Source organism: Xenopus laevis, chromosome 1S (assembly GCF_017654675.1).
Source record: "Xenopus laevis strain J_2021 chromosome 1S, Xenopus_laevis_v10.1, whole genome shotgun sequence".
Lineage (NCBI taxonomy): Eukaryota > Metazoa > Chordata > Amphibia > Anura > Pipidae > Xenopus > Xenopus laevis.
In genome coordinates, this window is record NC_054372.1 from 65629303 (window position 1) to 65654861 (window position 25559).

The 25559-nt window shown below is 37.9% G+C and overlaps 1 protein-coding gene across 3 annotated transcripts; it reads left to right on the top strand.

The window, feature by feature from the left end:
- The first annotated feature begins 339 nt into the window (after nt 1-339).
- hpgds.S (hematopoietic prostaglandin D synthase S homeolog) lies at nt 340-24980 on the top strand. Of its 3 annotated transcripts, NM_001086261.1 has the most exon segments (7): nt 9829-9868; nt 11644-11785; nt 18631-18723; nt 20935-21044; nt 22806-22889; nt 24666-24819; nt 24822-24980. In NM_001086261.1, coding segments are annotated over 6 exon segments (591 nt in total). In that variant the 5' UTR covers nt 9829-9868; nt 11644-11652; the 3' UTR covers nt 24839-24980.
- The last annotated feature ends 579 nt before the right edge of the window (nt 24981-25559 follow it).

Consider the following 25559-nt stretch of genomic DNA (forward strand, 5'->3'; position numbering starts at 1 on the left):
AATTTGAGGGTTTTTTAACCCTCGAAATTCGACCCTTGATAAATCTGCCCCTTAGATTTAACAAACGATTTGACAAGTTTCATGTCCTTTGAGAAAGAGAGAGAGAGAGAGAGTATTACAAAAGTTTTTTTCCTACATATTATTACTAGTTTGTACCTATTCTCCAGAATAGCTATACCTTAAAAACTTTCTAAATTGTATACATATACAGCAAGTATTTTAAGACTGCCTAAAAAACGTTCTGTGAGAAGCTCCAGAATGAATGGAATGTGTTTCATTTCCCACTAGAGGGCAGTCTGTACAGTGTCTAGTTGCTAAAATCAGGGAGAGGACGCGCATGCGCACTTCCTAATCTGCGGGCATAAAAGAACCCTATCCAGCAGCTTGGGTTCACATTGCGCCTGAGTGCTTGCAGAGGAAATTCGTGGTCAGATTCTGTTCCTGAGGTAAAGTTGTAGGACAGGTTTGCTTGTTTGCCTTTATAGAAAAAACATTTGTTATAGTCACTTTAGCCCGCAATCCTAGAAGGTTAGAAACAGCATGTTGTTTGCAGGGAGGGAACTGCAGAAAGAGGGTGCACACTGTGTCATATTTACTAGTAATGAAGTTTTGCACGTTTGCTTTATGCTTTATGAATTGAACATTATGGTGCACACAATATCTTTATGTTAATAAGTATTTAGGAAGCCATTAACATGCTTTTAACAAAACACCATTTAATATCATATATTATAATTATATTATCGTGTATCCAATGTATAAGAAATAGGCTGCTGTGTCCTCACATGTACATTAAAGGTGGCCATAGACGCAAAGATCCTATCGTCTGAATCGAGGATTCGTACGATTTTCGGACCGTGTGTGGAGAGTCCCAACATTTTTCGTCCGGCGGAGATCGGTCGTTTGGTCGGTCGGACAGGTTTGATTTTGCCCCGACCGATCCCACGGAGCGCATTGCGCTCTCATCGTAATCTGATTGTTCGGCATTAATGCCGAAAATTTAGATTACCCCCGATATAGCCATGCCTGTTAGTGGCATATCGGGGAAAGATCGGCTCGTTTTGGCAATGTCGCCAAACGAGCGGATCTTTTCATCTATGGCCACCTTTAGGTCATAGGGGGAAATCCAGCCAGAGGGGCTGCTCTGATTTCATGCAGTTGCAGCCCAGCAAAAGGCCCTACTCGCCTTAATGTAAATTATAAATACTTGGATTATTGTACGTGTCATACAGTATAGCTAGGTAAAGCCAAGCATGGGTACAGTTCTGTAATCTGTGCTATTAAGAGTTTCTCTAAGGGTACTGTTTACTTCATAGTTTTAATTTATTCATAAACTTTATATGTATAGCCCCCACCTTCAAACAGAACTATACAGCTTTAGGGCAATTGCACTTGGGGAGAATCCAACTGTTTTGGCACCCACTCTCCAAACTGTAAATCAGTCTGGCAGCAAATTGGCGGAAATCACCCCATGTGTCACTTACACGGTCTCTGGTTTTAATGAAACTGGAAGTGGAAAAAGCTCCATCCATTATAACATTACAAAAGTAAAAGTGACAGCTTTCTATAGCCACGTAGCAAACAGCAATTTGCTTTAAAAGAGGTGTTGTTTTAAAAAAACAAAAAAAAAAACAAGTAATTTTAACTCCGTCGGCAGCAGCTAGTATACTTTGTATAATGCAGACTGTTTAATTTCCCCTTTGCTTTCAGTTCCATACAGTTAGACACATGTAATGTACAGTAGTGTATTACTACACTTTACTGTTTATTAAGAAACACCTAGTTGATGTTTTACTTAACTGTACTTGCTTTCCTAACTTTATAGCAGAGCCAGCAGCTGTAAGTTTCACTAGATTCCAATGGGTAAGCTAAAATCGTAATGTAAGGAAGTTAATAAACTTGATCTTTTGTCTCAATTGTCTTTATATCACTCTTAATGTATTTAATCTCAAAGGCGACGCATTAACGTTACTCTTTGACCCCTAGCAATTGGTTATGTGGTATTACCTACAGTAGTTAAGCATTTACTTGCACTTGTTTTACCTCTTGGAGCTGAAATGCATATATAATTTTCCAAAGCCCTCTGATCTTTTTCTAGTTTGAAATGTAAATAGGTATAATTCACACACACATAGGTCAGGTCACCTAAAGACATACTTAGGGCAAGCTGTGGACCATATATTTTTAAAAACAGAGAGGAATTCTTTATATAGATATTAATAAAATTCTTTAGATATTCAGAAAAGTATTTATGGTCTATCATTTTTCTGTTCTTCAGGTTGTCTGTTGTGCCATATACCTCTTTTCCTTTTACACTTTGTCTCTCATAAAGATGGTGCAGATTTTATTTATGCATCTGTATAACATTTGTTTTGGTAAGGGAAATAAGTGTTGCTGTGTGTGCCAGATGCATCAGTAAAGCATAGAGTATGTTTTTGCTATTTTTTGTAACCGGTTTAAATATTGATTATACAGTATATACCCTCATTATGTTCACATGTGCGTATTCCCAAATCTCACTCTTATTTAGATCTACAGTGGAACCTCAATTTTACATCCCCTGATTTTAAGTTTTCCCCTTGTTGTACAAGGTGTAATTACGTTCCGGACCAAGGACAGGGTTGCTTTGTGTTCACCCAGCACTGCACTCTGGACTGGATTAAAACTCTGTGCACAGTACAGGTATGTTCTGCAGTGCTTTCTCAGTGAGCACAAAGGGTGTGATTTTGTGCATCTAGCAGCACTGTAGGGTATTAAAGGACAACTAAAGCCTAACTAAAGAAGTAGGTTAGAAATAATGTACATTATGTTTTGGGCTTCTGTACAAGCCCAAGGCAACCAAAGCCCTTTAGCAGTAAAGATCTGTGCTCCTGAAGATGCCCCATTAGCTCCCCAACTTCTTTTTTGCTGATTCACTGCACATGCTCTGTGCTGCTGTCAGTTACTGAGCTTAGAGACCGACTCAAAATATACAGTATGCATAGAATATATATATGTCACAATATAATGCTGTTTAGTATGGCAGCACAGAAACCAGTGCAACTAGCAACCGAATTTAATAATCAGCCCTGTTGCATCATCTTATATTACAAGCCAAACTCGTTTTCTGCTTGATAATTTTAATACGACCCATAAGCTTAGCTTCTCAACAGCTGCTCAGAGCCCACTGAGCATGTGAGTGTCGCAGACACTTTCCAAGATGGTGACCCCCTGTAACATGTTTGAAGTCCTGGATCATTGTTGTTATTGAGAAGCTGAAAGTTTAGGCTGATGCAATAAGTTCAGTATATATAATTTGGCATTTTTAGCCAAATTCACTTTTAGGGTTTATTGCTCCCTTAAATAAGAATACATTTCTCCAAAGTGAGTACCCTTGAGTACCTTTCAATAAACAGCAGGTTCGGCAGTTGCAATTGTGTGCTGCTTGAGGTCCTCTTCTGTTTGATTGGTGACACAGAGCACCCAAAGATAAAGGAGGTACATTATTAAGAGAGACACTTTTTTGAGGAGGTACCATATTGCTTCCTTTGAATACTTGACACTTAAGTGTCCTTACCACATTCCCTTACTTTACATTTTCCCAAATTCATCATTTTTATATGGTCCCCTGAAAAAATAATAATGGGGGTTCTACTGTAAATTATATTAGACAAAAAACAACCCCATTAAAAAAAATCTGACCATAAAATGCAGAGCAGCGCAGTGAAGCTCCCTGGGTACCATCTTCCAGCACTTCGCTGCTTTGCATTTTAGGGTCAGATTTTTTTAAGGGGTTGTTTTTTGACTAATGCACAATGCGAGGAGGTGGGGGGGGGGCAATGGGAGGTAGTTCTCAAAAGAAATCTTCTCATAGAACAAACTCTGATATGAAATTAAGTACTGTTGATCTCTTTCCCTGAGGCCCTTACTATCATTTTTAGACTGGGGAAAGTATTTGCCAAAAAAAATCACAAGGAAATGACTCAGCAGTTTTGAACAATGCCATATCAGTCATATGAAGATCTGAAGTAAGTTTCCTTGAAAAAAAGTGAAAATTTCCAGAAGACAAGTTTGTATGTCTCTAAGTTATGTAATGTATGTAGGACAAGTGCAGATTTTGATAAGCATTTTCATTTTACAAGCAGTTTTACAAGCCAATCAAAATGCATTTGTGTTATCAGAAATGCTTTGCTCAAAAGTTAGGCAAGGATTTAATTGTTCATTAATACCTGGTCACTGGTGGGTTAGGATTCATTGATGATTATCTTTCCTATCTTAAATGGCTAAAGATATTAGATGCAAGTGACTTTCTGTATGAAAGATCCTATACCTGTATTTTACTGAACATTTACAGAAACATCAACACGCAACATTTGGAGGAGTTTACCTTTACATGTGATAGAATGTCACAGTCTTAGAAACATGTTTTGGAATCATGTCACTGACCCGGCAGCCAAAAAGCTCTGGTTTTGTGAAATTACAATTGTTACTATTTGTTTTTTAATTCAGGCTCTCTACTGTTTATTTCCATGTCAGTCATTGACACCACAGGCTGGTTGGTAGGGTAAATTGTACCCTAACAACCAGGTAGCTGCTGAAATTACAAGCTGGAGAGCTTCTGAACGAAAAGTTAAATAATTTGAAATCCACAAAAATTCAAAATATAGACATTGCAAATTGTCTAGATATATGACCAGCGACATCATACTATGATGAAAGTTAAAGTGGTATTTACACTTCTAGTTCAGTACTGCAGAAATTGCAGTGAAGAGTGGATTTAGGGAACTAATGGAATTCTTTTGTGAGATTTACAAATGCAATTATCACAGCAAGTGGAAGTCTTACATATTTGAAAAAAAATTCTCACATCTTCAAGGATAAAGATCTTAAATATTTGAAACAGTCAACAGGAATAATACTCCAAAATCAGAATCACCTTCAAGTCATGGGATTCTAAGCTAGCCTTCCCTGTTCCTAAAATACTTAATATAATGGCTCTAATTCCTTCTGAGGTTGTCACTTAAACTGGACCCAGAAATGTAAACCTGTATAATAGAAGTCCTTTTCAAGTTAAACATGAAATCCAAATTCTTTTTTTCATTAAAAGATCTATACCTGTTATAAATGTATTTAAAGATTTCAGCTGTCATTTATTGCCTGCTCCTCTTCTATGCCTTAGGCATAGAGGCGGGGCAGGCAATTACTTTCACATTCCATTCTGCATTTCCTATGTCTCTGCTCTCCCTACATTCCCCCTCCCTCCTCACAGTCTATAATTGTGTAGCCAATGTGAAGGCAGGGGCGTCAGATGCCCATTGTGGAACATAAACAAGATTTTGGATACACTTCTTGTCTTAACAGTGTCCACAAAATGCCTGCTGGCTGCTTGCTGTGATTGTGCATTCCAAGACTGAAGGCAACAAATATTTAAATAATTTATATAGTGTAAGTTAAGTTTATTTTGCTTAACGAACACAATAGATACAAATTTGGAATTTAGGGTGACAGGTCCCCTTTAATTGGGTAAATTTTTACTAATCAGCCAACAAAAGCTCAGCCTCAGATAACTAATCCACCCTACGCTTCACCACTACCTCCTCTTATCTCTTATGCATATACTAAATACATATACTATATACATACATACATACATACATACATACATACATACATACATATACCATAGACCTATTCTCATACAAACTTCATAAAGCCACTTGGTTTTTCAAAGGATACAATTTAAAAAAAAAATAGAATGATTTGCTTAAAATGTACTCAATGGTAGATGGCCTTAACATAATTTGAATCTTTCTGAATATTGGATTTCCAGATAAGAGATCATATACAGGTATGGGATCCGTTATCCAAAAAGCTCTAAATAATAGGATACCTATCCCCCTTAGACTCCATTTTAACCAAATAATTACAGATGTTAAACAATTAATTTTTTCTCTGTAATAATAAAACTCTACCTTGTACTTCATCCTAACAAAGATTTAATGAATCCTTATTGTAGGCAAAACAATCATATTAAGTTTTATTTATGTTTAAATTATTTTTATCAGATTTAATTTATGGGGATCCAAATATGGAAAGATCCCTAATCTGGAAATTCCAGGTCCCAAACATTCTGGATAATCGGTCCAATGCCTGTACCTGTGTATTGAGTTAGCTCTAAACTGGTTATACTTATACTTTCCTTAGTGTTAATAGTCTATTTGTAATTCTGCGTTTTTATAGTGATTTTGTAGATATAGGTTCAATATTCTCTTTATGCTGTAGACAGTTTCAATGCCCTCTTTATAATAATTCTTGCAAGCATCTTTGCTTAAAAGATGCTTTTATGGAATTTATCAAAGATCCGGCCTCCCCCTGCCTGTTGGGTCTTTACACTGCTCCCCTGTTTGAGAATGTGAAATTGGCAGTGGGTACATGCTACTCTTAAAACCTGAAACATGCCAATATCACTTTATTCACCTCCCCTAAATTGTGCAACAGAAAATTAAATATTCCACTCGGTGACCTCTTTTTACTTTTTTCTTTTCGTAATCTTCCCTGGTTTACCTAGGTCTTCATTTTTTCTCATATACAGTAACTACAAGTGTTAGACATCTGTTGTACTGTATGTGTTGATGTCAATGTTGTGTTCAAGGGAGCTCAGTACTTAAGTGCACTGTGCTTTATGCCAGGGCAGATGTATTATTTTGTTTGTACCCTATACATTCCTTTTGTCATGGGTGCAGTTGCATGCAGTCCTACTGCTTACTAAATGGCACAAAATAACACTGATGTAATATTTACAGTAAGTCAAGCTGGAGCCTAACAGTAATTACCTGTGTTTGCTAGTCCCATGAGCAACAGAAACATCTGTGGCCACAGTCATAGAAGCAGCTGAAGGTTTATCCATTTCCCATTCTTCACGGATTGCTAAACTGTTGCTATGTTGTGCCTAGTTTACACAGTTATATAATTAGTAACAGTTAAGTTGGGTTGAAAAAAAACCAAAGTCAATCACATTGTGTGAAGCTGAAGTCTTTCTATGGTAAGGAGCAAGGGATGGAGTCCTAAATTCTGTAATTTCTGCATTTCAGGCTAATACCAAAATTGATGTATTTGTTTTATCCCTACCTGTAACCAATCCCTCATCCCTTACCATACAACAGGCTGCAGTTTGACTCCGCAGTACAACAGGGAATAGCAATCCATGAGGGAAATGGAAATCCCTTCTGACTGTTTATATCCCAGTGGCCACAGATGTTGCGTTGCTAATAGTGACTAGGAAATGCTGGCAATTACTGTAATCTTAATAGCCCATAGCCTAGGGTATTGCGATTGAATTTTGCATGGGGATTATCTAATTGTGCTCAAATTGTGCAGATTTAAGATGGCCATACATGTACTGATAATATAATATGGTAGCATCCTATCAGAAATTCTGTGCAGTCTACTAATAATTGGAAACCATTTAATATGTTACTATGAGAAATAGCACTGGTGCAATTTAGCCACAGGTTATGAGCCTTGTGGGTTGTGTGGCACTATAACTAAATTTTGCAAAGTATGTATTCAGTATTTATTGGAGGGGGGTGTCTATGACATTTTTACCCACCCCCAGTAAATGGAAATAAGGATATGAACAAACTCTTATATAGGCTCTTTTAGAGGCAAAGAAATGTAATAGGTTGGTATTTTATACTTGTAAAGCAAAGGATGTTACTATAGATAGAGAGCTCATCAGTCAGCCAAGATGATAGTAAAGACTGTCATTCATGTAGGAGATAAAAAAAAGTGTTTTAAAGGGGTGGTTTACCATCAGGTTCACTTTTAGTATGTTATTGAATGGCCTGTTCCTGTCAACTTTTCAGTTGGCCTTAATTTTTCTTTATAGTTTTTTGGATTGTTTGTCTTTCTCTTCTGACTCTTTTCAGCTTTCAAATGGGGGACACTGAGCACAGCAGCCAAAATCTATTGCTGTGTGAGGCCCTAACAACCAGATAGCTGCTGAAACAAAAATCCAAATAATTAAACATTGTGGATAATAAAAAAAGAAGACCAGTTGCAAACTGTCTCAGAATAGCACAAAAAGTTAATTTAAAGGTGAACAACTCCTTTAAAATAGTTTTGCATGTCGTCTGGAGCACATCCCACAGGTTCATTGGCAGGTGGCCTCTGAAAATCTAGCATTTTAGTTTATGACTATTGAAGCATTACTGAAGCAATTAACTTGTATCTTGTGGAGACGCACGGCTGTAATCAAAGAAATATATTAAAGGAGAAGGAAAGCTACCGAAACAGTTTATTGCCAATAGATTAGCCACAATAGTGCAAGCTATAACACTATTTATTCTGCAGAATGCTTTACCATACTTGAGAAAACAGCTCTGGAAGCTCTCTCTGTTTGTGTAGGATAGCAGCTGCCATAGCAGCTTGCATCATCTTATTGACCGTTGTATTGTACCTTTCTAGTCAACTAAGTCGGCTTCCCAGAGCAAACTGACTGTGTGTTGTGCCTCAGTAGAAAAAACAATAGACATGGAACTATAGGAGATATATTTTGAAGTCTAATTTCAATGCTGCATTTTCTAGACTTCACCTGAGAGCATTTGCATTTGTCAAAGCCTTAATCCCTAGGGGTTTGCAGCAGTGAATTAATGTAAAGGAAGAAGTATGGTTTTTGCAAGCTATTTGAACACAAACATGATTGGTTGCTATGGGTTACTAGACTGGGTCAAACGTTTTGTCATATTACACAGCCCCTGTGTATTATCACCGTTGCATGTGTAGTTCCTATATTATGCTGTGTAAAGTTATCCACAATTCCTGCACCAATATATTTACCATTTTGTGAGCAAGAGCAGTTATTAATTCTGGAGTTTGGAGAAGCCTAGTCTTGGAAGCTGTAAGAGCTGGCTATTGTATTGTAAAGGTGAAAAGATTGCTCGGGTGTTTTCTAGAGGTGGGCATTGCTATTGTTCTGTGAGGGGGGGCGGCACTGTTCTTGGTCAGGGTTACCACCTTTTCCTGAAAAAAAAATACCGGCTGTCCTATATGTTTATCCCTTTTCCCTATTAATAACATTCGGATCAACCATCATTTTTACCGGCCAGGTGGCGACCCTATTGCCAGGTTTCCAGCCAAATTGTGCTACTAAATCTAAAGCCCAGGCGGGTTTTGAAAGTACATTTTGGCTACTTCTTGGGCCTTTGGCTAGTTTGTACTTCGGAAACCAGCCGAAGTTTTTTGTTGCCCTAATGTGCCAAGCCTGTGTCTCCCAATGCATGCTGGGTAATTTAGTTTTTGTTTAACAATTTGCCGACCGCCAAGTTTAATGTAAGACTACAATACCCAGCATGCAATGGGACTGACTTGTGTAGAAGTCGGGAGTTACCAGATTTTGGGCTCTGTACCCCAGTCTCCCTTCCCTCTTGAGCGGTTTCTGGTGACTTTTCTCAATTTCAGACAAAACCTGCTGGCCGCCAAAATGTCTATAGGTTGACCTGTTTCACCGATATTTATTGAAATTGTTTATGAATTAGGGCCTCATGGGGTCCCAATACCTCCTGGGCCCCCTGCACGACTTTACTTCTGATCTAGTTACGTACCTACTGCATGAGAACGAGCTACGACTCTCAGTAATCCCTGTGCCCTATAAACACTCGGAAAAAAAGAGAAATCACTGATTCGTTCTGAAATAATAGCGGGCCCTTTAAGGCGGAAACCGCGGGAGAACAGGTTTGGCAATCAAGTAGATGGGGCGGAAGTTGCCATAAAAAGTGCCTGTGGCCGAGCTGTAGCGTAGGAGCTGCACTGAGGACTGTTGCGCTTAGTGAACTTGAACGTGAGAGGTGCATTCTGGGATTGCTGAGCTGCGGGGAATTGCGAGCTTTTTGTGAGTAGATAATGGGCAAGTGTTCCGCATTTGTTGTCTATCGTTGCATGACTGCCAGTCCGTGGGGAATACAACTCCTAATTGTTCTTCGTACAGTAACTGTAGTTGGGTTTTCTGGAGGCTGGAAATGAGCAGCTGCACTGAAGAATAGCGAGTTGTATTGTATAAAATATAATTGGCGTATGATTTAGCGCCATGTGAAAGAAATCTGTGCGTCCCAGCTCAATCTATCTGTCATGTTAACGTGCCGTATGTTGTAAACTGGGCACTTTTAGCGCAATGCTTGCACGGGACAAAGGTCCCCCCTCAGTGTTATTGGAAATCGTGGCAAGTGTGCAGCAGTCTGTTCTGATGAAGAGCTATGGGCATGTGTGTTTTCCACACCAGTTACTCAACGAGCCTTATGCTGTTTGTTGCCAAGTTACATCTCTGAACATGAAAACCTGCTGTAAACATTAGCTTGGCAACAACAACTAACTGAATCTTCTAGTGAAATGTGCAGTTTAACCTGTCTCTTATTAATTGTTCATGGGATCTGCTGTGGGGGCACTAAACACACCCTTCACCAACCTCTAAATAAATGAAACATTATTTCTAGTAAATTAAATGTTCTGCATAATTTACAATTCATGTAAAAGTAATAAATTAACTTTTTTTGAATCTCTGACTTTCTAAATGATCCAGCTCCCCTTTATTTTCCTGGAGTATATCCATAATTCCACTGCATGTTTCACCACAAAGGAGATTTATAAATACATAATTTCATTTATTATATTTATATCTATAATCTATTTTCATCATAATGTATTACAGGTAAGTTTCTTGTGGTGGGGTTTTTGTTGTTGTCTGTGTCCATTTGCTGAACTGTTCCCTTTCAGACTCTGAGCCACCTGCAGATGGATCTGTATTAAGTTACACCTCTTCTTTACATGACCATGTATTATTGCACAGCATTATATTGCCTCCTTTGAAAACCGTGAATATGCCTGTTTTCTTATCATTATAACATCTAAAATGTTAATCAGTAACATTTAAAGCTTTTAATATATCAAAACAGTATTGGAGAATACCAAGAAAGCAACTAGCCAATGTGTACTTTCTAGTAGTTTCCTAAACCTGCAGCCTGTCCCTGCCTATGATACAAGGCTATTCCCTATGAAGAAGACTTTTCTGGTCAGACTCCTCCTTGCAAACATGCAGCACTTCCAAAATCTCCCTTATGCTCTTTATAGAATTATTTTGCATGAGTGTGATCTTACATTTGCGTTCGGTGTGTAATTTATAAAAAAAAAAAAAAAAAAAATCAGCTGGCACACTACAGTTATTGGTGTTACTTGCACATCGGCCTGTGACTTCACTAGGTTGTACTGCGTGACATTCCTAGCAATAATTGTACTGCAAACCTTACACTGACCAGCTCCGTAAATAACCTGCAGAGAAGCACAAGTGCATCGTGCTATGGAGCTGCTTTTTATCAGCAGGAACTGGGAATTTTGTTAGACAATCTGGAAGAATGCATGTGCAAAATTGGGAAAATATTACAAGAGAACCTGTTGCAGTCTAATGAAACTTGAGGCGAAAGTTAATCTGCCAACAGGAGAATGATGCCAAAGTAACCATTAATAAATTACCTTTTGTTTCAGTACTGAAATAGAAAACAAAGCAATACTGTTTGTGTATGATTTGTCAAGGCACTGTAACTGGTCTGTTGTATGTGTATGTCACACATGTGTAGATGACACTACATCTGATGCAGCTTTTTCTTCTGATTTCAGTGAGTAATCATGCCCAGCTACAAGCTTATCTATTTTAATCTTGAAGGAAGAGGAGAGATCCTTCGCTACTTATTTTCTTATTCAAACATTGACTTTGAAGACCGCAGAGTTGAATTTGCTGACTGGCCTGCACTTAAACCTAGTAAGTGACAATTTTAAACAATCATTGACTATAGAACACTGACTACCCTTCTCAGGTCTCTTATTTGTATCTTGCTGTAACATGCTCAATCAATATTTAGGTCAAATTTCATGATCTGTGCCCAACCTTACCTGAATTAGTCAGACCAGATCAAAAATTACCATTTCTAATTTTCTGAAACATACCGTGATCAAATCTGCATGTTTTTTTTCCCCTTCTTTATCAATACATTTTTCTCAAAATTACGGTTTGGAAATAATCTCAAGAAAATTGTATGAAAATTCAAAACGTACAATTTTTTTAGATTTTTGCACGAAACCCAAGCGCAGATCAGGATATCTTCAGTACTTCTCCCATTCGCTTATATACAAACTCGGCAGGCCTGAGATGCCGGATTTTGGGATTCTGCCTTTTTCCATCCTCTTGGTATAATCCATTTTTTTTTTTTTCCCCATGAAAATTTCGGATTTTATAGTCAAAAACTCAGTTTTGGTGTTCGGATGTTAATAAATAACCCCTTGGTGTTGTTAGAAACAAGTGGGGCAACTGTAGGTATATCACCTGAAGGGGTGAAGAATAGTATAACGGAGGTCCCCATAGGAAGTCTACCCATGATCTACTTTTGTTGATGGCTTACTGGTTATGTGGGTTTTCTGGCTGACCTTTGTCTCACTAATGCTTACTATTTGAGATACTATTCTGAATTTGGTATTGCAAATAGACCTGCATGAATATAACATGATTTTTTTTTTTTTTTATCTAAAATGTTTAAATTTATTGTAAACAATCTACCACTTTATAGCCACAAGCAATAATATTTGCATATGTTAAGGGCATTTAAATCCCCAAACCATGTTGCCCATGTGTAGAGCAGGCTACCGTCTTCGATTCTAAGGGTGGTGGCAGACAGGGAGATTACGGTGGGCGTCTCATCTCTCCCAATGCCGGCAATAGAAAAGATTTGTCGCTGGGTGACTAATCTCCCTGCCCGCCACCACCCTAAAAGTGCTCAGCCGTTGATCTCATTCTTGGTGATGTTAATATGCATGCCAGATTTGACAGATGCGTGCTCAGGGAACCAACTGCCTCATACAGATAAAACCCATCCAGATATGGGTTTTTATTATCTAGAATTGTATCTTTCTTTTTCCTGGGTGTTACTGGTGCAGAATTAGACTCATGTGTGCAGTATATTTAGAGAGAGAGAGAGAGAGAGAGAGAGACCCTCTTGTAAAATATAAGGATATTATAAGTTACCGAGGAGTTTCATGACCATATAAAAACACGAGGCCGAAGGCTCACTGTTTATAACTGATGACATCAGAACTCACCATTTATAAGATATTCATGGCTTTTGTGTATTATACACCGTATAAGCCGAATCATTCCTATACCAACAGTTCACTTGGGGAGAGACTGCAATATCCCACAATGCCCTCTGTTGGTTTTATGAAAGAATAACAGTGCGCCCTCTGTTGGTTATATCAAAGAATAACAGAGACTGCAATATCACACAGCGCCATCTGTTGGTTGTATCAAAGAATAACAGTGACTGCAATATCACACAGCGCCATCTGTTGGTTATATCAAAGAATAACAGTAACTGCAATATCACACAGCGCCATCTGTTGGTTGTATCAAAGAATAACAGTGACTGCAATATCACACAGCGCCATCTGTTGGTTATATCAAAGAATAACAGTAACTGCAATATCACACAGCGCCATCTGTTGGTTGAATAAAGGATTAACAGTGATGGCAATATCACACAGCGCCATCTGTTGGTTATACGAAAGATCAGTGATGGTTTTATGACACACAGCACTCTCTGCACAATTCTCTGTCACCATCAACTTTGCAAAGAAGTCCGGTCGATCGCTGGGGGAGTCTCTTTGGCGGAAGGTGCGCTGCTGGGAGACAGGGCTGTAGTTGTGTCTAAGCTTATACTAGAGTCAATAAGTTTTCCCAGTTTTCGTAGGTAAAATTAGGTACCTCGGCTTATACTCGGATCGGCTTATACTCGAGAAAATATATATGTATATGTATATGTATATGTATATGTATATGTATATGTATATGTATATGTATATGTATATGTATATGTATATGTATATGTATATGTATATGTATATGTATATGTATATGTATATGTATATGTATATGTATATGTATATATATATATATATATATATATATATATATATATACACGCGCTGCAGGGATTGACAGCACTCCTAGGCAAAAATTCACAGCAAGTCAACGTAGTAAATAAAGTGGAGAATTTATTTATTTCGGACCACAAATAAATTCTCCTTTATTTACTACGTTGACTTGCTGTGAATTTTTGCCTAGGAGTGCTGTCAATCCCTGCAGCTTTTCTACATATCTTCCGGGCTAGCACCCAGGCTATGGATCAACTTTTGGTCGTGCACTCCATCCCGATAGATAGATAGAGATATAGATATAGATATAGATAGAGAGAGATATAAATTTTTTTTTTTTTTTTTTTTTTAAAGGAACCATAACACCAAAAAAGGAATGTTTTTAAAAGAATGACATAACTTTGTGTTGTGCCCCTCTGGTACAACTGGTGTGTTTGCTTCAGAAACACAACTATAGTTTATATAAACAAGCTGCTGTGTAGCCATGGGGCAGCCATTCAAGCACAGGATACACAGTAGATAACAGATGCGTTCTGAACAATCCCAATGTGTACTAAAGAGACTGTTATCTGATGTGTGCCCTGTGCCTTTTCTCCTTTCAGCTTTGAATGGTGTTAGGGTCAGGCCACACGAGCAGATTTGGGGGGAGATTAGTCGCCTCAGCAACAAAACACCTCTTCTTTGGGGCGACAATCTCCCTGAACTGCCTTCCCTTTGCCCTCCGCCAGCTAAAATGGAAATCGCCAGCAGCAAGGCACAGAAGCGCTTCGTTTTCCGAAGTCGCCACGAGGAAACTTTGGGGGACTTTGGAATACGAAGCACCACGTGTGAATTGCCGCAGGGGATTTTCATTTTAGCCAGCAGGGGGAAGGCACTTCGGGGAGATTGTCGCACTGAAGAAGACTATTTGTCGTTGGGGCGACTAATCTCCCCGAAATCTGCTCGCGTGGATTGACACTTACTGTTCTTTTAAGGCTGGAATAACTTTGGGGCTTTACTTGCCCTATAATGTTAAGTATCTTTAAGACTCTCATGGTCTGGCAGTGTGTAACTAATATATTATGTTATTAGTGTAGGAGTGAATATCTGTACCAATCCCATTTATTTTCTATTGTTGTATCCTGTTGAATATAATCAAGTTGAGGACACTGGACACCTTCAAATCAGTCAGATTTTGACAATAGTAAATAATTAATAGATTGAAACATGCATAAACCTCAACCTAGACAGGCACACTCTAATATTGTGAAATATCACATACGTCTCTGTATTGTTTTAAGTCTTGACCTTGATTTAATTATTAATGAGTTGGAAAACCTAAGTCTAAAGGTGAACCAATATTTGATATTTTGTATACTTCAGGGTTATGGTACACGAGGCAAGTTTGGGCATTTCTGATGACATTTTCCAATGTGTCCCAATTTTTGTCCAGATATGAGTTGGGCAGGAAGGCCCTGTACTGAGGCCAATAAGCTACTGACTTAGTCTGGAAGGGGTTGTTTACCTATAAAGGGGTGGTTCGCCTTCATGTTAAATTTTAGTATGTTCTAGAACGCACATAAGCAGTAACTGCACTTTTCAGTGCAAATCAATGGAGTGGATCTGCTTCTCCCAGCCTGCTGAACAAAAAGCTAAATAATAAAAACTGTGACTAATAAAAAAACAAAAAAAACAAATTGTAAATTTTCTTTGAATAGCATTCTACAACATATTAAAGTTAATTTAAAGGTGAATAACCTCCTTTAAAGGGGTGGTTCACCTATAAGTTAACTTTCAGTATGTTGTGGAATGATCCACTCAAAGCAACTTTCCAATTGCTCTTCATTTTTTATGCTTTTTATTTTTTCTTCTGACTCTTTCCAGCTTTCAAATGGGGGGGGGGGGGTCACTGACCCCACATTTATTGTTATTGCTATTTTGTATTACTTGTCTCAGAATATCACTCTACATCTTACTAGAAGTTTATTTAAAGGTGAACAACCCCTTTAAGTTGCAACATTTCAATCTGTCTTTATTTTTTATTTTTATAGTTTAATTTGCCTTTTTCCAGTTTTCAAGGGGGGGGGGCAGCTGACCCCAGCAACCAAAAAAAAGATTGCTTTTAGAGGAGACCATTTTGTTGTAAGTGGTATTGTTTATTACGTGCCTTTCTGTTCAGGCGTTTCCTATTCATCTTTAAGTCTTTTATTTACAGCACTGCCTGGTTGCTATGGTAATCTGGACCCTACCAACCAGCCGCTAAAAATCCCAAACTGGAGAGCTACTGCTGGGGCAATGCCACGCAACCAGACTCCTAGTATGTTATCTTATGGGGAATTTTTCAGCAGCCAATGATGGCTAGCAGTTTGTAGAACTTTTTGACTTATTTGGGAAAGAGACTGTAAAAAAAAAAAAAAAAAAAGTGACTTTGCCCCATCCTTGCTATATCCTTCCCTGTCAGAACGTTTATACCATCAGCACAGCTTAATTTTCTCAGCAAATGTGCAGATGTATATCACGCATTACAGAATATTCAGCATTATTTGTAACTATGTATTGTATCAAGGTTAAAACTAGAGAAGCAGAAATCTGCATGTGCCTCTTGGGAGTGGAATGTGTAGGGTTGCCCTGGCTGGTTCTTCTGGGTTCATCCACAAAACTAAATACCGTACACAATATTACTTTGTAATGTTTTCATGCAGGAGCTGCCAGTGCCACATTCATACGCTGAATTAATAGAAATGCTATTGTTCAGCTCAACAGGAATTTACCATAATGTTTCTGATTTCAGATATTTACAAAATGGCTAAGCAGAACTGAAATCCTAGGGAAAGATTTATTTTATGGCCACGTCCTAATATACTCAAAATGGGCCTGTTGCATGCCAGTTGGTACAATCTTTAATTGCTTATTCATTCATGAAAGGAAAAACACCATTCCATGCCATGGGTTACTGTGTTAGTAAAATAATATCCACTGTTGGTAAATGAACTGTACAGAAAAAGAAACCAAAGTTTGACTGATGCTCATTGTGCTCCTGTCCACCTAACTCCACTGCTAATGATACAAAACAGTGTTTCACAAGACAAAAGCAGGGGCAGATTTATCAAGGGTAGAATTGAAAATCCTAATTTTCGATTTTTTTATTTTTGGAGAAAAAACTCAAATCAAGCTTTTAAAACTTCGTATTTGATTCAAGTTTTCAGGTAGATTTAATTTACCTGAGTTAAAAAAAAAAAACAAACCTTTTTTTTTTATATTTTTGTTATTCATAAATGGTCGCATTTTGAGTTCATTGGAGTTTATGATAGTTTTAGATAGATGTGCCTCCCCATGTGTGGACCCCACTCACTTGAGCATTTCACACATTTAAATTCAGGAGGCTAGTGGAGTGTGTGGACATATTTTAAATGAATAAAAACATCTATATTCTGGAGTTATTTACTCTCTAAGGAGGAAGAAGCAGGAGTTTGGAGACCTTTTGGTGGTTGACCTAAAGTGGTGAGTTGTGGGAAGCTTAACCCACTTCCTCTGTGTGAGGGATTCAGTCATTCCTAACGGCCAGCTATAATGCTACTGGTTTGCATAAGAAAAAAAAAAAATGGAGAGACCGATCTATTGAGGGACTTTTTTCACCTGTTTTCCATTCAGAAGTGCTTCTGCAGCCCATTCTTTTCAGCAAGATAACCTGTCCCTGTGTCACACGAGTTCCTAGAGAAAGCCTTGTCTAACACGAAGGGGCATTTATTATGCTGTGAAAAATGGCAGGATAATACATCACACATCGACCAGGCTTCGCCATGTAAATGGCGTAAAATGTTTACTTGGTTTTTTTTTTTTTCTTAGTGACTTCCACCAGCAAATTTCATTTTACACAGTAATATACCCCTAGGAATCTATTTTAGCTCCTGATCTAGAGAATCTGACTAGCGGTTGATAAATATTCTAAGGGATTTTGCTGTCTTACAGATGCTGCATTGTGGTTTCTGTAAAGGTCTAAAGCCAATGCTATACCAAACACATCAGATAAAGTGTATGTACTATTCAGAGTTTAGTAGCTGTATCCGTCAATATGATTTAAGTATGTGGGTTTTTTTGTTTAAAGGAAAACTATACCCCCCCAAACAATGTAGGTCTCTATAAAAAGATATTGCATAAAACAGCTCATATGTAAAACCCAGCTTCATGTAAATAAACCATTTTCATAATATACTTTTCTAGTAGTATGTGCCATTGCGTAATCAAATAGAAAATTGCCATTTTAAAAAATAAGGGCCACCCCCTGGGATCGTAGGATTCACTGTGCTCACAAACATACCAACAAACCATACATGTTAGGTCACATGAGCCAATTGACAGAGTTGTGTCTTTTGATTCCACACTTCTTCCTGTTACAGTTAGAGTTGTAGTATTTCTGGTCAGGTGATCTCTGAGGCAGCACACAGACCATCACGAAATGGTGGCTCAAGGGAAGAGATGTAAAAGGGCATATATATATTCCAGTTTGGTAAAATTCTTTAATATGTCACTTAATATGATATGAACTATCTGTTGCTTAAGTGTTCATTTTGGGGGTATAGTTTTCCTTTAATAGAGATCTATACAGTCTTGTACTGTTGAGCTACTGGTAAAACTGTAATGCAAAAGAGGTGACCAATAACGCCTGTATGAGAATGCTGTATATAATTTTTTTTCATCTTGCAGCAATTCCTTACGGCCAGCTTCCAGTTGTAGAAATTGATGGGGTCATCTATAACCAGAGCCTTGCTATTGGACGCTACTTGGCTAAAAAAGCAGGTAAGATAAATATGTATATATATTGACATGCTTTGCACTAGCTATAACGAACATTGCTGGATAAGATGGCTAAAATTAAGTATCATAAATGATAAACTAAAAAAATGAAATTCTCAGAATATTACAACAAGATAAAGCTTAAGGTTGAACTTGCTTTTTAATTTCTTTAAATATAAACCTCCCTTTCAGTCTGGGTAAAAGCATTTTAAGCAAATGCCAATAGAATTTTGCTTACACTTTTTTTTTTTTTTTTTTTTTTTTTTTTTAACATTTTGTGCTCTCCCTTTAGGGACATTTCCTGTGGGGATTTTTAGCTTTACCTAGTAAAATTATACATTGTGATTTCTTTCTTTTTTTTTTTTTTTTGTCGGGAGAATTTAAACTTTTTCTGTATTTCCACTTCTGTTTTTTCATAATATAAGCTATTTCTACCAGAAATATATTTTATTTTATGCACAAAAACTGATTTGGAAAGCCTCAGTGTCTTGAATGTGCCAATACCAGATGTGTATAGTTTTATGGTGACGTACCGAACATCAAAGCTTTCCTGGACTTGGTGGTTTCTATAACAATTCTTGAAAAATCACCAAAACTTTCATTTTGCAAGTTTGTATCTCACTGTCTCATAGTATTAGGTACCAAGAAAAACATCCTAAATATGAATACTAGGGGGTCACTGAACAGTTTTATGCCCATTGTGTGTAGGAGCACCAAAGTACACAAATACATTGACCCCCCCCCCCAAAAAAGTTTTTTGTCAAAGCATTCCACCCAATTATATACCCCCACATTTTGTAACGTACAAATAAAAACATCCTAAATATGAACACCAGGGGTCTACTTAAAGAGAATTCAACCCCTTCAGCGCTAAAATCCCCCCAAAAAAAAGAAATCGGAAACTTCGTGACTTTCTGGCGCATGCGTGAACATGGCTGCCGTGAACTCAACAGGAGAGGAACTGCACGGAGGGGTCAGTAACAAGTAAGGGGCATTTGCCCGGGTGGGGATGGATTTTAGTGGAAATTCTCCTTTAATAGTCCGATTCCTGATCCCCGCTAGACAGAACTTTATTTGCTTTAGTAGCCACAGAATGACACTGCCCAGAATTAGACAATGTGTTATCTACAAAATCCCTAGATCCTTCTCATTTAAAGAAACTTCAGACACACTGCCATTTGGTGTATAACTTGCATTTATATTTTTGCATAACCTTGCATTTATCATCATTGAACCTCATTTTCCAGTTTAGACAAATCACTCTGCAAAAGTGGCAGCATCCTGCATGGAACCTATAGTTCTGCACAATTTAGTATCATCTGCAAAAATAGAAACAGTACTTTCAATGCCCATCTCCAGGTCATTAATAAACAAATTGAAAAGCAAGGGACCTAGTAGTGCTATCCTAGAATCAAGGTCCCTGCTTACCATCTCATAAAAAGAAATGAAGTTAGTCTGGCAAGATCTATTACGCATAAAATGACAATAAAACCACTAAAAACCAGAGCTTTTTTTTTTTTTTTTTTGCCTAGTGTAATCAGCTGTCAGAATAACAATTTAAATATTTGAGGTTGGCTAAATGTTTTAGGGACAAACAAGCAAACACCTACACAGAGCTGAATATGAAAAAAATGGCTAAAGATGCACTAAAATTGCAGCACATGATGGAGAAAAACCACAAAACATGCATGTGTGTTTTATGTGCTGTGTGCAAGTATATGTGAACCCTCCCTGATCCCACAAAAATGTGTAAGAGTGTCTGTGTGAGTGCAACACTAACCTGGGGAAGAGGCTGCAAAACCATCTGGAGGGGTCCTGTGAGGAAGCCCGACATCTTTTTCCATCTGGTCTGAGGGACAGCACTGGGAGGGTTCCAGGAAGTGTGCAGCAGTAGGACACACCGATTCCATGATTCTGCTGCCTTTGGGCCCCTGGGTGATCGTGCCCAAGGGGCCACTCTTTGCTTCTGCTTATTGCCTAGGGATTGTGGAACAAGCTGGAATGGAGTGAGTGCCTTTAAAAGTCGCTCCTCAATGCTAAAGTGCTGAGCGTAGAATTTACGATCTGTGGCACTTAAGTCCATTAAAGGGTTAATAATCGGATGGATTTCTATAGATTGCTTCCTTTTAACAAGTGAACTTTCGTGTTTATTACAACTCGCATATAAGCAGAATAACAATTCCTTTCACATCCATTAATCCTTCTCTCGTTTAGGACTGACTGGAAAAAGTGACTTGGATGAAATCCGTGTTGATGCCTTAATAGATACCATTGATGACTTCTTCTCAAAGTTCCCTTGGATGGACACTGAAAAAGCCAAAAAGGTATTGCATTATACTTACATGTAAAACTTGATTGGGTTATAAGCAGAAAATGTCACCTTAGGTTTATATAGCAATCCTGCTCGGTCAAGGGTTCACCCCCCCCCCACTTGTGTAACTAGACTGCTTTCATTACATACAGCCTTTACCCTGATAAAGAATTCCATGGCTGCTCAAATCTTCACTGCAAATCTTATCATTGTTGCTACTGTGCTCCTTAAAGGAACAGTAACATCAAAAAAAGAAATAGTTTTAAAGTAATAAAAACATGAGGCAGTGTTGCCCTGCACTGATAAAACTGCTGTTTGCTTCAGAAACACTACAATTGTTTATATAAACAAGCTGCTGTGTATCAATGGGGAAAGGATAAAAGGCTCAAGTTACACGGCAGATAAGCTCTGTAGAACATAATGTAATTTGTTATCCATTATTTATCCTGTGCCATATAGCCTTTTCTCAATTTCCACCATTGCTACACAGCAGCTTGTTTATATGAACTATAGTAGTGTGTTTCTGAAGCAAACACAGCAGTTTTACCAGTGCAGGGCAACTACATCATATTTGATCACTTAAAAACTTTTTTTTTTTTTTTTTCTTTTAAACAAAGATGTCAAACTATCGGTGAAGAAGCATTCGCAGAGAATATCATATTTCTGATTTTACTTCTACATGACTACTCTTATGACAGCTTCATAGTAATGTTAATGAAAGGGGGGAGTGTGCCAAAAGTGTTGAAAGCTTTGGGGCGTTTCTGTATAAAAGGATTAGTATTGTGTAGATGCAAAATGTGATATTTGCTGCATTCTTAAGGGCCCGGACCCTAAGGACTTGATTGTCTGGCAGGAAATCTCTGCTGCACCCAATATTACCTGTCCCTTTAAATTTGTAATGAAACTCCCTGGTGCGTTAATGCATACAACAAACCGCTCAGTTGTCCAAAACATTCTAAGCAAGTGCTAAAAGAAATCTGAGACCAGTGGCATGCCAAATCTTTATTAATCAAATTTCCAACCTCAAACTTCTGTATAAATGGTTAGAAATCCTGTAAATAGAAAATCTGGTTCACGTACATATTAACTTTCATAAAGATTATGGCAGGAATCTGTCCGATGACTATTGAGAAGGACTGTGAGCTGGCCCTTAATAATAAAAAAATATATATATATATATATATATATATATATATATAAAAAAAAATTTTAAATGTGCATAGGCTACATGATGCTTCCTATTGCATTTAGTAACCCAATCTACCTCCACTACAGCCACGTACACGCAGGCACTCCCTGATCCACACCACCTCCTACCACTGCAATATTCCCTTTCCTCTTCTCTTTGCTTTCCTCTCCTGCACGGAGTAAGAACAGCATTCAGGTCGTGTTCATATACTTACAAGGGAACCTGCCATAGACATGTATGTGCAACGAGGCTGCTCAATTTTATATTCTGCTGAGCAAAGCCCTTATCAACATGGCAATCACTCAAAACAAACGTCAGTTATATTGCTAGAATTGTGTGCTGGCTTGACTATTTCTGTACCACAACACATCCTCACTCTGGCAATGTTTCTTTATGCACAAAGGTTGCCAGGTCCAGTATAAAAAAGATCAATATTGAGATACAAGATGCAGCTTTTGAAGTTAAAGTAATAAAACATGGAGGAATATAGTCACAGCCATTATGCAGAAGGCTGAATACGGGAGGCACATAATTTGCGCGGTTTCTTTAGAAAGTTTAAAAATCAATGCTCTTTTTGCTTTTCAGGAATTCATGGAGAAGTCTAGTCCACAGTTGCTGGCTTACTTGGAAAAAACTCTAGGCAATAACCCTTGGTTTGTTGGTGACTCTGTAAGTGTTTAACTTCTCCTTTAACAATGACATGTGATGCCAAGTATTAGACTGTCATAGCAAAGGAATATCCTTCACCATCAGTGATGCTCCAGACATAGGGAATTCACTGAATTATCTTTAATCGTTAAAGTAAAACGTCAACATCATTATTCTATAACTAAAAACTGTGACACTCCCGCTCTGCATATACAGTTGTGTTCAGAATGATAGCAGTGTGTTTATTAGTGAATAAAGCTCAAAATCCTTATAGCTTTTATTTCCATACACATGAATGCATTGGGAACACTGCACATTCTATTCCAAATCTAAACATGAAGAAAAATGTTACTTTTACAGAAAACGAAGAAAAGGGAATATTGGGCTGTTCCAAAAACTAGCAGTTTCTGCATTCTTCTTTACAAACTCAAATATTCACTGTATAAACTGAAAACTTGTGAGGTTACATTAAAAAAAAAAAGCTGTTTCTGAGGCAAAACCAAGAAATGCAGAAGAATTGTGGAATGTAACAGGAGCCAGAAGTTGGTCGACTCAATGCAACACAGATGTGCAGCAGATCTCGGAAACACTGCTTATACAACTATTAGTTCAGTGATTCAAAGGAAAGCAAAATCTTGAAACATTTTTCAGTTAATACAGTGAATGTTTGTAAAGAAGAATGCAGACACTATTTCTTTTTTGGAACCGCCTAATATTCCCTTTTCTTCACTTTCTGTAAAGGAATAACACAAATTTGATACATTTTTCTTCATGTTTTGATTTGGAATAGAATGTGCAGTGTTCCCAATACATTTGCGTGTATGAAAATAAAAGCTATTGCAGGTATGGGAACTGTTATCCAGTAAACCACGGGTCCCAAGTATTCCTGGATAAAAGATCTTTCCATAATTGAGATGTTCCTACCTTTAAAGGGCAAACACTTTTAAAAAAAAAAAAAAACCCTACCCTACATAGACCCCCCCCCCCCCCGGGCAAATGCCCCTAACTCTTAACTTACCTTTCTGTACAGATTCTGTATAGCGGAGTTCACGGCAGCCATCTTCTTTTTGGTATGAGACCAGCAAAGCGGCGCATGCACAGTTGGAGCAATTTTCTGTTTCGAGACAACTGCGCATGTGCCGAAAATTGCCAAAGCGCTGGTCTCATTCCAAAGATTACCGAAGAGGCCAAAGATGGTGCCTGTGAACTCCGCTGGACAGAATCTGCACGGAGGGGTAAATAGTTAGGGCCCCGGGGGGGGGGGATCTATGTAGGGTAGGGTTTTTTTTATTAAGGGTTTGTTTCTCCTTTGTCTTCTAGAAAATCATGTAAACATTAAACCCAATAGGCTGGTTTTGCTTCCAATAAGGATTAATTATATCTTAATTGGGATCAAGTACAAGTTACTGTTTTATTATTAGAGAAAAAGGAATTTTTTTTTTTTTTTTTTTTAAAACTTGGATTATTTGGATAAAAGGAAGCCCATGGGAGACTGCTTTTCTGTAATTCAGAGGTTTCTGGATAACAGATCCCATACCAGTTATGGATTAAAAAATTAAAATATAAAATAATAAAGCTTAAACACTATTCTTAACACAACTGTAAGAGAGGTAGGGGGTAGTGTTATGAACTGCTTTAAATATCATGATCGGTAGTTTGGATTTCATGAGGAAATCTGTGTGGTAAAATCCAGTCTGTCACCAAATGTATTGCTTCAATTTATCATCAACGTTCTCCTCCGTATGTGTGTGACATAAGCTGAATAGTGAAAGTGAAGTGCTTCTTTCTCTCCTGCAGGCAACCTGGGCTGACTTTTTCTGGGACACCTGTGCTGATAGTTTTGAAAGCTATGTACCCGGCTTTGCCAAAGACTATCCAAAGCTGCTGGCTCTGAAGGAAAGAGTTAAAGCCATTCCCACCATTGCTGCATGGATTAAGAAGAGACCCAAAAAATCCCAGTAAAACATTGAATGACAAATCACAGTAAAGCATTTCTTTCCTTTTCGCACGTAGGAATAACAATGTAGTCTGTGCAAGCCATAGTTTACTAGCTGATCAAGAGCAATGCTTCTACTGCAAATCTCTCCTCAATAAAGACTTTCTTCAGGAAAACCCTGTCTATTGATTCAATCTGAGTTCACTGTAGCAAATAACAGTTAAAGGTAATGTAAAGGCAGCTATAAGTCTCCTGCATAAGAACCTCCCACTATTCCATTACTGAGGTTTGGAAGGAGGGGGCAGTGTCTCAGTGCTGTATATTGACACCTCCCTCCCCAACCTGGAATGGAGGCTTTCACTAACATTCTTTTCTATGAATTCTTGAGGCACAGTAGAAGGACACGTTTGAAATTACATCAGAATACTGCTCACTAAATGATCTGCTGTCTCTCCAAAGGCTCCATTCTGTGCAAACATTTGGTCAAATATAAGTTAAAGGGGACCTGTCACCTTAAGAAATAATTCCAAATCCTATTGTATCATGTCTGTCAAGCAAAATAATTATTTATACTATATAATTAATTTAAATCTTGTTTTCTTCATCCTGGGAAATAATAATTATAGCAGGCAACGGCCATTTTGTGAACACTGTTATTAATGCGAGCCTTGTATCGTCTCAATCTTTCAATGCCAGAATGGGGGACCTGATGGCAATTCCCATGCTCAGGCTACATAATCGGATGCTAAGGAGGG

Bases quoted from the DNA above. Each gene is read 5' to 3' on its own strand.
- hpgds.S (XM_018232943.2), top strand. From the start codon at position 11,653: ATGCCCAGCTACAAGCTTATCTATTTTAATCTTGAAGGAAGAGGAGAG. The intron at 18,724-20,934 runs GTAAGATAAATA...TCTCTCGTTTAG, and splicing joins CTACTTGGCTAAAAAAGCAG to GACTGACTGGAAAAAGTGAC. The intron at 22,890-24,665 runs GTAAGTGTTTAA...TCTCTCCTGCAG, and splicing joins CTTGGTTTGTTGGTGACTCT to GCAACCTGGGCTGACTTTTT.